The sequence below is a fragment of the Fistularia commersonii genome, chromosome 10 (assembly GCF_037954325.1).
Source record: "Fistularia commersonii isolate RoL2024-O1a breed Wild chromosome 10, RoL_Fcom_v1.0, whole genome shotgun sequence".
NCBI classification, from domain to species: domain Eukaryota; kingdom Metazoa; phylum Chordata; class Actinopteri; order Syngnathiformes; family Fistulariidae; genus Fistularia; species Fistularia commersonii.
Genome location: NC_141293.1, coordinates 14,627,459 through 14,642,108, shown reverse-complemented (window position 1 = coordinate 14,642,108; position 14,650 = coordinate 14,627,459). Strand labels below are relative to the sequence as shown.

At 54.1% G+C, this 14,650-nt stretch overlaps 1 protein-coding gene across 4 annotated transcripts; it reads right to left on the bottom strand.

Moving 5' to 3' along the window:
• Positions 1-453: 453 nt before the first annotated feature.
• LOC147230508 (CREB-regulated transcription coactivator 2) lies at positions 454-14,071 on the bottom strand. Of its 4 annotated transcripts, none has more exons than XM_086153918.1 (16): positions 13,758-14,071; positions 11,543-11,644; positions 10,885-11,001; positions 10,571-10,632; positions 9,301-9,369; positions 8,595-8,701; positions 8,358-8,384; positions 7,911-7,990; positions 7,670-7,719; positions 7,322-7,590; positions 5,855-6,330; positions 4,783-5,031; positions 4,522-4,704; positions 3,314-3,382; positions 2,889-3,096; positions 454-2,803 (listed from the first exon to the last, which is right to left on the bottom strand). In XM_086153918.1, the coding sequence occupies exons 1-16, from the start codon at positions 13,935-13,937 to the stop codon at positions 2,646-2,648; spliced, it is 2,406 nt and encodes an 801-aa protein (XP_086010044.1). In that variant the 5' UTR covers positions 13,938-14,071; the 3' UTR covers positions 454-2,645. The 4 variants fall into 4 exon arrangements, with proteins under 4 accessions (XP_086010044.1, XP_086010045.1, XP_086010046.1 ...); XM_086153919.1 differs by having other exon boundaries at positions 4,522-4,701; XM_086153920.1 differs by lacking the exon at positions 9,301-9,369.
• Positions 14,072-14,650: the final 579 nt, after the last annotated feature.

Sequence of the window (14,650 nt, the reverse complement as noted above, 5' to 3'; positions counted from 1 at the left end):
GCAGCAGCCGTGGCTGCAGCTGTCAAGATGTTCAGATGCGGGCTGCCTTCAGAACAGTCGCCTTCGTCACTATGGCGACACTGGAAATACAATTGATTGTTCAGCATCTGATAGTTAAATGTCTGGGGGGGTGGGGGGGCCTGAACGCATCATGTTTATTCAGAGGCCTCTTGGAGCTCAGACCTGGATCTATGCACATTCAGGACCAGCGACCTTCTGGTTGGAGTGGGAACCATGGTAGAGGGGAGGAGAAAACCAGCAGAGGAGCGTTTTCCTGTAAGACCTCCTGGGAGGCCCAAGGAGCTCCATATTCACCCTCCCTGCTCTCCTTGTTTACATAAAAAGTTAGTCACTTAAAAAAAATCAATGGTTTTAAATTTGGTAACCTGGTGAGCAGCTGTTTTCCCAGGAAACCGGAGAGGCAGTTGTTGCCGTGATGGAGACAGAGACGCAGCGTTCCCTGGTTTATTTGTTACAAATGCAGACAACGGTTGGAGGGCTCTGGAGACGGGGGTCAGCCCTGGACGGCCGGCAGCTTCCAGCCACGCCCTTAAGAAATGTGAAAAAATATGAAATATGGCCTTTCACTGATCCCTTGTCAGCGCGCGTACACACACACCCACACACACCCACAAACACACACACGCATTCTAACTCGCTGATCAACAGCTCCCTCTGCTGGCAGAGCCTGGAACTGCATCTTAGTAGGGTTATTGCATAATGGCAAGACAAAACACACGCACAATTGCACACACGCAGTGTGATGAGAGCGATGACGGGTGAGTGGGTGAGCAGTAACTGGGTGGAGGCGGCCGTGGGTGTGGAGAATCGGGAGGCTGAGCTGAGAAGGGAGCTCTTCCTCTCCTGGATCTGCCTGAAGTGCCTGACGCCCAGCCTATCAGACGTTTCCATGACAACCTGAAACCCTGATTTTTTTTTTTTTTTGTTTGTTTTTTTGCGTGGGGGGGGGGGGGGGGGGTGTCGGAGAAGGTAGAGCAAGGCATCTCTAATGCATTTACAAATCAAGGGCTGCACCAGCAGGGAGCGCTGTGAGGGGCTTTGGAAATAGGTGGAGCTCTTCCTCCAACATTGCCGCATCTTCATCACCTTCCTCAGCGTCCATGCCAACTGTCGGCTTCCAGCGCCGACGTCCTGATCCAAAGGCTACCTTCCAGAAACCTCCCCGGATGACTTTTGACCTGCTACCGGGCTTCAACTGCCCGCCTCCACCTGACTCCACCGACGACATCCAAGGGCTCCCGATCAACACCTGATCAACAACCTCCTCTGGCAACGCTGAAACCTTCTGACACCATCTGCTGGGGGACCATCGATGAAATCCAAACCAAAGACCTCCCTCCAACTGGGTCTTACGCCATTGGAGTGCCTTCTGCCATCTTTGTAGTTTTTCTACCCAAGTAAGTCTTAGGGACTGGAAACCCTCCACCTGACAGGGGCCTGCTCACCTTCTCACTCCATCTGATTCTCCGAACCCACGCCGCTCGTCTCTCATCACACAACCACTTTCTGTGTATGTGTGTGTGTGTGTGTTGACATGAAGGTGGGCTCCCAGGCACCCATGGCTGACCTCCACATTCCCCCGCTCCTCCTCTTAAATATACTGTTTGTTATTTACATGCATTTAGATAAAAAATAAAACTTCTTAAAAAAAAACTTGTCGCTGTTCTGCGGCGGCGGCGACTTCGCTCGGGGCAGCGACACGCGTGCAGGAAGTGCAGGCAGAAGGGGGCGGGGCGTAAGTGCTGTTGATCACAGTGAGCGGGCGTCGGGGGGGGGGGGGGGTCAGTGGGGTCAAAGGTGAAGAGGAGGAGCTGCTGCAGACACATTGCATAGAGACGCCTCTCCAGTTGGCGGCGTCCTTCCACAGGCGTGAGGTCACTTCCTCTCCACGGCTCCCGTCCAATGGCTGAACAGCTGATTAAACACGAGAGAAAAAGCTGTTTGGGCACAATGCCCGGCGAGGACATGGCGCCGAGCTGCCAGGTACTGGCGGGTTCGACCAATGAGGCGGCTTTTTGGGGCCAGGTGAACATTCCTCTCAGTCCGGACAGGAAGTTCCCGTCTCCATGTGGAACCACTGCCTGGAAGCCGGCGAGCGCAGTTGGGTTACTTCGGGCTTTAAGCGGTGGCGGCGCCTCGTCGCTCCCCGAGCAGTGATCCGTCGGGGGCGTCTTGTCTCCTGAATAGCGCCGGCGTGGAGACGCACACAGAGGTGGCCAGATTGTAATTTTACATTCATCCAGCGGATATTTTCGGCTTCCTGTCGTCACGGCGCTGAGGGATGGCCGCCGTCGATGCATCAGGATCTAAGTTATGGCTGACTTCCTGTTAAAGTGGCGGCAGCAGGGTTTGGGGGGGGTCTGGCTGGTGTTTTTTTCATCGCCTGATGGTGGCCGGGGGCGGGGCAAGGCAGGAAGCAGGGAGCAGACGCCATGTTTGTTCCATGCGGATGAGACTCGGAGAAGCTAATGCTAAAGATAGAAGCATGTCGGCGAGCCTCCGTTCCCCCCGGACGCCCGGACCTTCGCCGCTCACTTACGGGCCTCACCACGGCTACGCTTCCATGGGGGGGAAGCTGACCGTCCCATCATCTCTGCCTCCGCCCGCTGGGGGGGGTTGGGGGATCACTTCAGCCGGTCGGACCGGAAGGAGTCCTCCACGGCCGGGTCGGCCAGCATCAGGTCACCCTCCAGCATGTCCAGGGAGAACGGGTCCATCTCGAAGCCCGGCACGTGGGACAGGGCGCTGGCGATCTCCTTGGACAGGCCTGGGGGGGAGTCTCCTGCGGGGGAAAGGGAGAGGGTGAGGAGCAATGTGGACAGCAGGCGGATCCAGTGGAACCATCTGTGGTGGCACTAAGAAGAAACCTGTGAGGATGATATTGGGCACGCTCTGCCTCGTGTCGCCGCCGCCGCCGCTGTAGTTCTGGTTCTGGCTGTTGAGCAGCTGCTGGTCCACGGGATCCTGGACCTCCAGCGAACCCTGGGCGTTGGTGCGGAGCTGGTACTTGTCGGAGGAGCTGCAGCTCAGAACGCTGTGGCTCAGAGAGAGGCTGTCAACCTGCTGCTCAGAGAACTGCAGAAGGAAGAGGGAGATAAACACCAAGATCTTCTGTGTCAGAAAGAGGTGACTAGGAGAACCTCCACCACAGGTTCTCCTATCCCTCCAGGTGAAACCCAACACCCTGCAAACACTCCAACATTTCAAATGGATGCTCCTCCCCCTGTATCCCACCCACCACAAACACAAGTGGGTGGCGGACACACACACACACACACACACACACACACACCTGCTGCATGGACTTGGACAGCTGGAGGCTCAGACAGGGGTCATCCAGGAGGGAGTTGAGCAGGGCGTCCTGGAGACAGCAGACAGATAGATAGACAGGTTATCAGTCTGGAGGGAGGGGCAGAAAAGCAGTGCACTCATCATTCAAATAAAATGCATTAGAAGAAATGCTATTTCATTTTCAGAATCATGCAGCATATTTTGACTGCTAACAAAAATGAGTGATAAGTCATCCAAACTGCATCTTCATTTTTATTTGTGAAGTTACACATTTTATGACAGAATTCAAAATAAAATATTAAGAACACTGCTTTTCCCATTTTCTGTTCTATCATGCAAAAAAAAAAAAATCAAAAAATCATATTCAGTTTGGCTTGCCAATCTCACAAGAGTGACCTCAGAAACTGACCTTCTGCTTGTCGCCTCGTTTGGGCGTGAGATTTCAGCACACACACTCGGTTGTTACCAGCTAGCTGATGGCTAGTAGCTGTAAGAATGGCACTCAATAACACTGTCGCGCGAATACAAAATCGGCCCATCTCCACAATCTGCTCAGGTCTGTCAGCATCACATCCAGAAGTTTTCTGCAATTCCAACTGATTTCGTAATTGTAAGCTTTGCGTGACAGCTTTTTTTCGAGTGCCATGCTAACAGGTATTGGCCATCAGCTAGCGGATAAATAGCTGAGGCGACAAGCAGTGGGTCGGATATCACTCTGCTCCCCGACGGAGATTGGCAATCCAAACTGAATCTGATCCTTTTTGAGTGGTGGAACGGAAAATAAACATGCAGTTTGGATGACTTAGCGCTCATTTTAGTTTTGAGTTCAACTATGCTGCCATATTCTGAAAGGGAAAAAGCATTCTGCTAATGCATTTTCATTCTCAAATTTGGCAGTTTCTAATCTAAATCCGACCACAGTTTGCCAGGGTATGTTTTAAAAATGAAATCTTAAATGCATTTTGCTTTTTAATTTGGATTATGGTACATGGTGAACAGCCTGGAAGAAGGAAACGAAGATGCAGTTTGGATTACTTATTACTCTGAAAAGGCAAAAGCATTCTGTTAATGCATTTCAGGGAGTACTCTAGATGTACAGTCGTAGGAGGAGAGAAGGTCAAAGGTCACGACAGCTGAGGAACACTGCCCGAGCCGTGGGACCTTCTCGGCCCTGCTCCGACGACCCGAGGGACCCCAGGGCGGACTCACGTTGTAGAAGCCCAGGTCAGAGGCAAGGCTGTGGCCAATCTGCTGCTCAGCGTCCTGCTTGAGGTGGCACTGGGACGAGGAGCTCTGGATGTTCTGGAAGCTCTGGACGCAGGGTTCCAGGGAGCTTTCATTCTTGATCAGCGGCGAGCCGCCGGAGTTGGTGGTCTGGGGGGGCACCCTCTGCTGCGGGGACACAAACAGGGGGGTTGAGGGCCGGAGGCTCAGCCCAGGGTCCCTGGGGATGCGGGTCGGGCTCCATACCGCGGTGAAGTGCTGCTGCTGCTGCTGCTGCTGCTGCTGCTGCAGGTTGTGCGCGTTCCTCAGGTTCTGCAGGTGCAGCTGCTGCAGCTGGGTCTGGGGCGTGTTGGGCCTCTGCTGCTGCTGCTGCTGCAGGCGCAGCTGCTGGCCCAGCAGGGGGGGCTGCTGAGCCGACGGCGGCTGGGGCTGGCTCAGGGGGTACGGGGGCAGACGCTGGTCCAGGGGCAACTTACTGGTGTCCAGAGGGACGCCCTGTGGGGGGAGGGGCAATATGTAAGATGAGTCAACACCATGTGTGTGTGTGTATCTGACTAAGGTGATAGAGAAGTGTGTTTGTGTGTGTGTGTGTCTGGCCGGAGTAGTGTTTGAGACTGGAGTGTGTGTGCGTGTGTTTGTGTCTGATGGCAAAGTGTGTGAGTGCGTTTGTGTGTCTCACCTGAATAATGTAATAGTGTTTGTGTGCGTGTGTTCATGTAGCTGGATCTGACCCGAGTAATTGAGTAATGTTTTTGTATGTGTCTGGCCTGAGTACTGTGTTTCTTTGTGTGTGTGTGTGTGTGTGTGTGTGTGTGTGTGTGAGAGTGGGACTGTAGTGATGGAGTCGTGTCGGTGTGTGTGTGTGTGTGTGTGTGTGTGTTTATTTGATTGACTTGAGTGATGGAGTAGTGGTTGTGTGTGTGTGCGTGTGTGTGTTTATTTGTTTGAGCTGAATCATGAAATTGTGTGTGTGTGTGTGTGTGTGTGTGTGTGTGTGTGTTTAACCAGAGTGATGGAGCATTGTGTGTGTGTTTGACCTGAGTGATGGAGCATCGTGTATGTGTCTGACCTGTGATGGAGTAGTGTGTGTGTCTGACTGACCTGAGTGACAGAGTTGTGTGTGTGTGTGTGTGTGTGTGTGTGTGTGTGTGTGTGTATGTATATATCTGACTTGTGTGATGGAGTAGTATGTTTGAGTGTGCATGTCTGTCTGACCTGAGTGAAGGAGCAGTGTGTTTAACCTGAACGTAGGTGTGTGTGTTTCTGACCTGAATGATGGAGTAGTGTGTTTGTGTATGTGTGTGTTTGTGGGTCTGACCTGAGTGATAGAGGACAGTGTGGGTGAGATGGTGGGAGAGAACTGTTTGGAGTGGAGCCTCCTGGCCTCCCCTCCCATGGGGAGGATGAGCGGGGACAGCTGTACCCGTCTCCGTGGCGACGTGCTGAGCGCCTGCTGGCCCTGTCCCCCCATCAGCGGCGAATAGGAGGAGGAGGAGGAGGAGGAGGAGGAGCCTCCCACGGCGCTGCCGAAGCCGGGGTTGCCGCCAGACACCGACTGGAGGGAGGAGTTACTGAGGGACGAGTGCAGCGATTGGCTGCTGAGAGAGGACGGCAGGGAGGGGGAGGAGCTGAGCGAGGACTGCAGCGAGGGGTTGCTTAGCGACGAGTGCAAGGAGGCGGAGCTTAAAGAGTTGGAGAAGGAGTGGCTGCTGAGCGACGACTGGATGTTTGGGTTGCTTAGCGACGACTGCAGGGACGGGTTACTGAGCGTGCTCTGTAGAGACGCCATCAGACCTGGGGCGGGGAAGGGGGAGAAAAACATGTCACATGACCATTCCAGGACATACAGATACACCTTCCCCGTGAAAACCTGAACATCGTCATCCTATAGTCCGCTCCTATGGGTCTAGTCCAACCTTCTGGATCCCCAAGATTCTCTCCCTGGCCGCCCTACGCCAGAGCGGATGAGGAGGTTGGGGAGAAAGTGAAGCGCTGGGCTGACGGCAGCTTCCTGCCTGCGGCGTTCTGTGCCCCGCCAGTCAGACACCACTTCCTGTCATGAAATAAAATAATCCCCTGTTTTCTCTTGCCGGGGCTTTTTCAGCCGTTCAGTGTCAATCCGGGCTCTTCTTTGGCAAGCTGATCTGCAGCACTTTAGGTAAACAGTCATATTCAACCCTTCCTCCCACATCTGACACCTCAAACTACCCTGAAGCCCGCCTTAAAACATCTGACACCTGCACAAACTGACCTTAAACTCTCCTTTACTCGTCTTTAACCATGTGCCACCCCAAATGAACCGGTCTAAAATAATCTGCCACCTCCTTAAACTACCATTAAACCAGGTTTTAAACCATCTTCCACCTTCTTAACCTACACTTAAACCAGTCGTAAATCATGTGCAGACTCCTTGAACCAATCGTAGAGATCCCTCCACCTCCTTGAACTAATCTTAAACCTGTCTTGAGTGGTGTACCATTTCCTCCACCTGGTCAGAAGCCCTCCTGCTGCATCTGCTGACTCCTTCCAGGAGCCTAATCACTGACATCTACCACTTCCTGTTTCGAGCTGGTGCAAACAGGATGTTAGGGTCGGTGCCGCCACCAAAGCTCGGTGGGATATCTGAACATGAGGTGGAAGGCTCTCCCCTCCCCCTCTGTCCATCTATCTTGTGTTTTGTAGCGTATCTTCTCAATCTCCTTTTCTAAGGCTTCTGCTGTTTCACTTCCTGTTTCAGCCCGCGTGTTTAAAGTCACGTCTGTTTCCCCGCGGGTTGGGCTCGTACCGGGCGTGTGGTGGTGAAAGGCGCCGTTTCCCCCGGACACGTTGGCGGCGTTGATGCCCAGCTGGGTGAGCGTGGAGGCCAGATTCCCCGTGCTGCTGCCGCCACTCAGGGAGGGCGAGATCAGATAGCCGGGCTCGTCCTGATCCAGCGGCGTGGGCAGCGGCGATGGGAAGTGGAGGCTGGACAGGTCGGGCAGCGAGCCTCCCGTGTTGAGAGCCGGGGGGACGCCGTGGGCTGGCGCGGACGGTTGCTCGGGGGACGTGAAGATGCTGGAGGAGGTGAACGCAGAGGATACATTAAAAGGAGAAGGTCGGCTCTGCGGCGTCCCGCGCCCGGAGGAGCACTCACTTGATGCCGGGAACTTCACAGGACTTGGGTCTGGACGAGAGCAGGGGCAGCTGCAGGGGGCGACAGAGAGATAATCAGATTACTTCCTGTCGGCAGGTCACACAACTGATGGCGCTCTTGGAGCCGTCCACACAGGAAGTCCCCACTGGCTGCCAGGAAGTGCTCGGCGCGAGTCACGCATTTGGGTGGCGTCATTGAAGCTATCGGTGGAACGCCACCAGATATTTTGACCTGGATTCACCTTCTTGACGTCCCAGGGTTTGAGCAGCTTCCCCTCGTCCAGCACGTTCTCCTCGATGGGGGGGACGGGGTACGGGAACACTTGGGGACAAACAAAACCGGGGTTATTCACTGGTCTTTTGCACAAGGAAACACTGTCACCATGGTGACTAATAGTGAACAGACCTGAAGCTCACACTGACCCACTGGATTGAAGCCACCGGGAGGCCTCAGCTTCCAGGGGCCTCACACACTTAAGAGATTTCTGTCCCCTACAACCCCCGCCCCCTGTCCGCCAGTTGACTCCCCCCAACTGTGAATTGTGGGTAAAACCAGGCGGATGACCTCAGCGTGCGTCCTCGGCTTCACGCCATTCTCAAACCAGGCTGTTCAGAAATAGCATTGGCTGAAAACAGGTGTGTGTGTGTGTGTGTGTGTGTGTGTGTGTGTGTGTGTGACACACACTCACTTCGTCTTCCCTCGCCGTCGCTGGGCCCTGCAGAGATGAGACAGACAGGAGAACTGTCAGGTGTCCGAGTGCCCAGGAGGGGGCGCTGCTCACGCCCAACTCCTGAACTGGACATTAGTTAAAAAGCCTGTGCCTGAATACTTTCAAAATAAAATGCATCTGGAAACCCCGGCTGGTTAGGGGCGTCTGACCCAGAACTTCCGCCCCTCACTGGGCTTGGAGGGGGCGGAGCCTCACCTGAGCGACGGCCGCCGTGGGGGCCGAGGGTGGGGCCTCCCGTGGTGAAGGGGTCGCCCGCAGGGGGGTTCATTACGCTGGTGTGCAGGGCCGAGTCAGAGTTGGTTCTGATGGACAACAGGAGAAGAAGAACATGAGTGTGAGGTCAGCGACATCGTCTGAACACCGGGATCGTGGTCACAGCGAGCACATAATCAATAGCACCCTTCGCAAAGTGGAGTGAGATGTTCCGCGACCATCGTCGGCTCTCATTTTGAAAGGGCACCAGTGTTGCTCCGCTTCCCGCCTCTCGGGGAGAGTCTATGAGAATCTAGGAACGGTAAGCGACCGAACCGGGAGCAAGGGTCTGTGTCCCTTCATTCAATCAGCAAGAAGCGCAGAGGCGAGCAAAGGCCGACCCGTACCAGCTGTACACCAGCAGGAAGGAGAGACGGCGTCGCTGTGGATACGAGTGGCCCTATTAGGCAGATAACCACCTCGGCGCCATTCAAAGATGGAAACAGAACCTGGGCGTGACTGGGCAGAGGACAACGTACAGCCTCAGAGGCCGTGGACCACAGCTGACCTCTGACCTCAGCATTAGAGGAAACAACCATGAGGAGACCAGGCCCCCTACAGACACTCCACACAAAGGGCATTCATCTCCTCTTCACATCATCCAGCCCTGGAAGAGAGGAGGAGGAGGAGGAGGAAAAGGTGGATTCACCTGTTGAGTGCAGTCGTGGGGAGACGAAACAACTGGCTTTTGTCCCCGGGGAAGTTTCCGGACCAATTCCTTTTCGTGATCGACAAAAAAATACATGTTAATCACCTCGGCTGAGCACGGAGAAGAAGTAAAGGAGGCAAGAAGGAAGCAGTGGGCGCAGAAGAAGATGAAGAGTGTGGCTCAGAAAGCAAGTGGAGAAGGCGAGATGAAGGCAACGTGCGAAGGAGAGCGAGGCCGAGCGTCCACGTTCGATCCTGGAGGCTCTTCTGGGTCCTGAATGACTGATCTGCCCCCCCACTCCTCCCCACCCACTGACCCTCCTCATCCTCGCAACAACTCACACACTTTGTCTGAAGATGAAAATAATACATCGGCAAACAGCACAGCAGCTGGAGGTCGAGTGAGTCTGAGTGTGTGTGTGTGTGTGTGTGTGTGTGTGGGTGTGGGTGTGTCTGCAGGGTGCTGTCTTGTTAGATGGAAACCAGAGTCAAGAATGAGAAGCAGAGTCCCAGAAGAAGGAAGAGCCATGAAGCAGAATGTTCCCCATCAGGATGAAGAGAAGGTGGAGCTGCTGCCTGGCTCACCGCAACCAGCAGCTTCACCCTCTGCATCTTTGTGAAGCCTTGGTGACACCAGCTGCTTCTGACCGGGTCAGACCCAGGACAAGAACTTGGACCAGGTCCAAGACCAGGACTAGACCCAGGACTAGACCCAGACCCAGGAGGGGTCAGCTGCGTATCTGGTCTTTCTACTGTACCTCAGTGTACTGCTCCTGTATCTGAGTCTCACAGACTACATCTGCTGCAGGTATGAGTACTACTACATTATCTCAAAGTACTTCTACTGTAGGTGAGTGTGTTTCTACTACAGCTGAGAGTACTTTTACTGTATCATAGGGTACTTCTGTCGCAGCTGAGAGTACTTTTACTACAGGTCAAGTGTGTTTCGACTGCTGCAAGTCCGAGTAAGTCTGCTGCAGGTCAGTATGTATCTACTGCTGCTCAGAGTACTTTTATTGCACCTCAGAGTACTTCTACTAGAGGTCAGAGTACTTTTACTGCATCTCAGAGTACTTCTACTAGAGGTCAGAGTACTTCAACTGTATCTCAGAGTAATTCTACTGCAGCTCAGAGTTCGTACTGCAGCTGTGTTTCCATGGCGACAGGCAGTCTAGTGTCTCCAAGGCTCCCCAGGCTAGAAGCAGCAGCACCAGGACACTGAGATGCTGAGGATCAGAGGACCTCCCGAGGATGGAGGTGGAAGGCAGTACCTTCTCCAGCTGGGGTCCGGCGGTGGCGACAGGTAGGCGGAGTTGTAGGGGCCGTTGTCCACCTGAGGAGACCAGGTCAAGGAAAGAGAATCGAACCCGTGACTCATTGGGGTCTGGAGGGCCCAACGACACCAGCACCATGGAGCCCATGGAGCCCATCATGGAGCCCATCAAGCCGAGGAACAGGAAGTGACAGGATGTGACCCCGTCATAATAAAGTTACAGCAGCAATCATGAGCCCGGAGTCAAGAGACACATCACCAGATGGCGCACCAGAGCCAGAAAAACCTGACCAGCAGCCAGCAGAAGGATACGGGTCTGTTCCGGTACGGCCGGACCGGAGACATGTAGCGGCGGTCCCTCTGGACGCGCTCCACCAGGCCGTGGTGCCGGGTGGAGCGGCTGGACTCTAGGGTGGAGGGGAAGGAGCCCTGGGGGTGGAGAGCAGAGCCACGTTAGTTCCTCTGAGAGAAGCAGCTTCATCAGATGTAACAACAACTAAAAACTAGAGTTGACTCGAACAACACGGTATCTGGTGAAGAGGCCAACGTGGACGTTGTCACTGCCATGAGTGATCGTCATTTTGAAAAGCCTGGCGAGAGCCACTGAGACCTAAGACAGTGCACTGCAGCAAAGCAGCAGAAGATTCATATCTACTTCCTGAAGAAACTTTGAGAACACCCCTATCTTCTGATCTCCCTGTCTTCATCACCATCATCTTCAACTGGCTTGAGGTTTTTTCAGCGTCTACCTGGACCTGCTGACCTTTGCTTTGGTTCCTCATCAATGACATGGAGATGTGACCGGTCCCCCGGCTGAGCACAGTGAAACTGAGACACAATGACGGTTTGATTTGGTGATCTCTCTAATCAAGTTCTCCTGAACACCACTGTGGGCTTCAGCAGCCCAATATCAGCACAGCTCCTGGTCACACAAGTGCCCCCCCATGAAGTTAGGTGAGATCCTGCTCACCTGAAGGTCCTGGGGGCTCCTGCCAATCTGGTTGACATTAGGCAGCGAACCGCCATAGTAGGGACCTTGACTCCGGGCCAGACGGAGCTTCTGGGCCTGAAGCTGGAAGAGCAACAAACACACACACACACACACATCAGACTAGCTACTGAAGTATGTGTGTGATGAGTATATCTTCACGTTCCTCTCAACCTGAGGGTCTCCAGTTGAGTTACAAATTATGTTACTGCTCAAAACATAAAAATTATATTACTACACGCACACACTCTCAACGACACGCACGTGTGCGCACACAGAAGCATGTGCACACAGACGTATGCACAGACACACACAGATTCATGCAGATGTACAAACACACACAGACCCATAGACACATGTAAGCACAGAGGTGTGCATGTATACACACACACAATGACCCATACACACAAGACATGCACATGTACTCAGACATGCATGCGTACATACATGTGTACACACACACACGCAACGCACAAAGACGGACACAAACATTGCATGCATGCACACAAAACACATACACAGATAAACATTGCACGCACACAGACACACATGCACAAAGACACACCCACAACCACACACACACACACACACACACACGTGCGCACACATGCACACAGAAACACACACCCACACACAGAATAGTGGTGAGCAGAGTACATGGGAGTGGACTCGTCCCCCCCGCTGTGCAAACATCTAAGCAGCATGCAGGTCTGAACTGGTGTCAGGCCGCCATCCTCCAGGAGTAGAGGAGGAGCACCTTTGTCCACAGACGGACAGCGGGGAGGGCGGGGTGGGAAATGGCGGAGGGGGGCCGACGGGTCCATGGACCTCCAGTTGAGAGAGGAGGTGTTTCTGGCGGGACCCTGCCAGACCTTTACGTTCATGTGACCTCTCTTCCAGCTTGGATTGGTCCTCCTCACACCGATGGAGTGTGTGACCTTTGACCTCCAGGGCAGACTGCCATCATATCACTGTGTGGCACCTTCTGGCCCATCCTTTTCTGAGAAGAAGCTGCTGCCACACACACACCCTGATGCAAGCTGATTGGACTACCCATACCATTCCTATGTGTGTGTGTGAGTTTGTGTGTTTCACACCCGGGTTGTCCTCATGTAGGTGAAGTTGGCAGACTTAATTTTCTGCAGAGGTATTATTGGGTGCCTCAGGGGTGGTGATGATCACAGTTCAACCAAGAGAAGGTCAGGAGCCATCTCAGACCCGAGATGAGGCACAAACAAGGATACAATCCACCAAAAGTGAGCTGAAACCAGTGTTCTGGCCATGTGTTGGTCCTCCAAATGCTCCACCCAGGAGACACCCGTGTCCCCCATCTATTCATCAGTGAGAAAAGCTGGAGGAGAACGGCATGAAGGAGCCTCAAGGCCTTGAGCTCCGGATGTGACACCATCAGGTCAGTGGACTCTACCCGGTGGGAAGACCCGCCAAGCGGCCACAGGCCGTGCGGCCGGGGCCAGGCGCTTCCCGCGGCTCCCTCCGTGCACCCGCTTCCCCGGAGTCTGATGAACAACGAGGCCACTGAGTCAACACTCGCTGAGCGGATGCAGTGAACACGCACGGCCCGGTCCTCCGGCGCCGGTACACAATCGCCTCCGGTAATCGGCGGGACCGAACCGGACCAAACCGGACCGAAAAGTCCCGTCCCTGGCCGTGCCCGGCGATGCATGTGGCCGAGAGGCGTGGACCCGCTTTAAAAGTTCACCTTCTCTGTGAAGCCGCGGCTTTAGGAGCCGGGTTCGGCAGCCGAATTTCCCAGAAGACTGTGGTTATTCGAGGGACCCCGCCTCTGAGTTTCTGTTTCCACGGGGGTCACGGGGATCCGTGGAGCGTCAAAGTGTCGGGATTTGAAGGAGGTTCGGCGGGGCGTCGAGCAGCCCGCGCCGGGGCGAGCCAAGTGACAGCGACGTAACATAGTAAACAAGCAGCGCTAGCCGTCCGGCTAACGATGCTAGCTAGGCTAACGACGGAAACGGGTAGCCCGCATTGCTCTGCGAGCGTTTAATGAAGAATTACCGGCCGGAAACCCGCAGCGGCCCGCGTTGTTCGCCCCGGACGGCCTCTCGGGCGGTGGCGCGCCGCGGGGAGGCGGGGGACACGGCGGTTCCGGAGCCCGACGAGCCCACGCAGGCCTCCCTTCCTCCGGGCAGCTCCGCTCAGCCTGCCTCCGTCTCCGGCTTACCCTGGTCGAGTTGATGTCCATCATGACCTCCTGGAAGGCGGCTGTCTCCTCGGCCTGTCGCTGCGTGTGGAGCGCTATCTTCTCGCTGAACTTGCGGGGGTTTGAGGCGCCGGCCCCGGCCGCCGGGCCGGGTCCGAGTCCGGGTCCGGGACCGCAGCCGCCTGTACCCGTCGCAGACATCTTCACCGAGCGGACGGGACAACTTGACGTAGTGGAATGATTTCCAGCGCAGAGCCGCGGCTCAGGCGAGAGCTCTCACTCTGACGGGAAACGGGGGGCGAAACCGAGCGTCACGCCGGAAGTCGTGATGACAAGAGAGCCGTCAAACCTCGGGTGACAAAAACAAATATGTCATCGCGTCTGCGTCTTCGGACGTTCATATATTCACAACGTTATCTGGCACCATCAAAATTTCACAACAAAATCAAACGAGCACTTCCATTTCAGAGCACCAACATCCATTAGAATCCACGAATAAAGAAAAAAATAAGAATATAACTTGTATACATATTATATGCGTTTACTGTGGCTCAGTTTTTTTTCTTCTATTTTTATGATGTTAGCATTTACTTATTTGTTTGTTGTATTTGTACCTCAATAACTGCTTGTGAATGTGAATCCAACGGCTCGATATACAGCAAAAATAAACTCACCAAGCAGCGACTCTTTAAAAGAGAGTTTGCTTTTAAGCCAACCAGCTGTTAGATTCGGAGCCTTGCATTGTTTATTTTAACTGCTAAATGTGCAAATTAGAAGAAAATAAAGAATATTGTGATTGATCTGGATGGGGGGACTCGTGAAACGGCGAACTCCTCGGAAGCAACGATAGCTGGGAAAATGAATGGTTTATTTCTGTCCATGTTACTTCATGCATGTAAGGGGTCAAATGTTGT

Coding starts and splice junctions, on each gene's coding strand:
- LOC147230508 (XM_086153918.1), bottom strand. CDS start 13,937: ATGTCTGCGACGGGTACAGGCGGCTGCGGTCCCGGACCCGGACTCGGA. Junction 11,002..11,542: donor GGAGCCCCCAGGACCTTCAG/GTGAGCAGGATC, acceptor CTCCACCCCCAG/GGCTCCTTCCCCTCCACCCT. Junction 3,097..3,313: donor TGTCCAAGTCCATGCAGCAG/GTGTGTGTGTGT, acceptor TTCCTTCTGCAG/TTCTCTGAGCAGCAGGTTGA.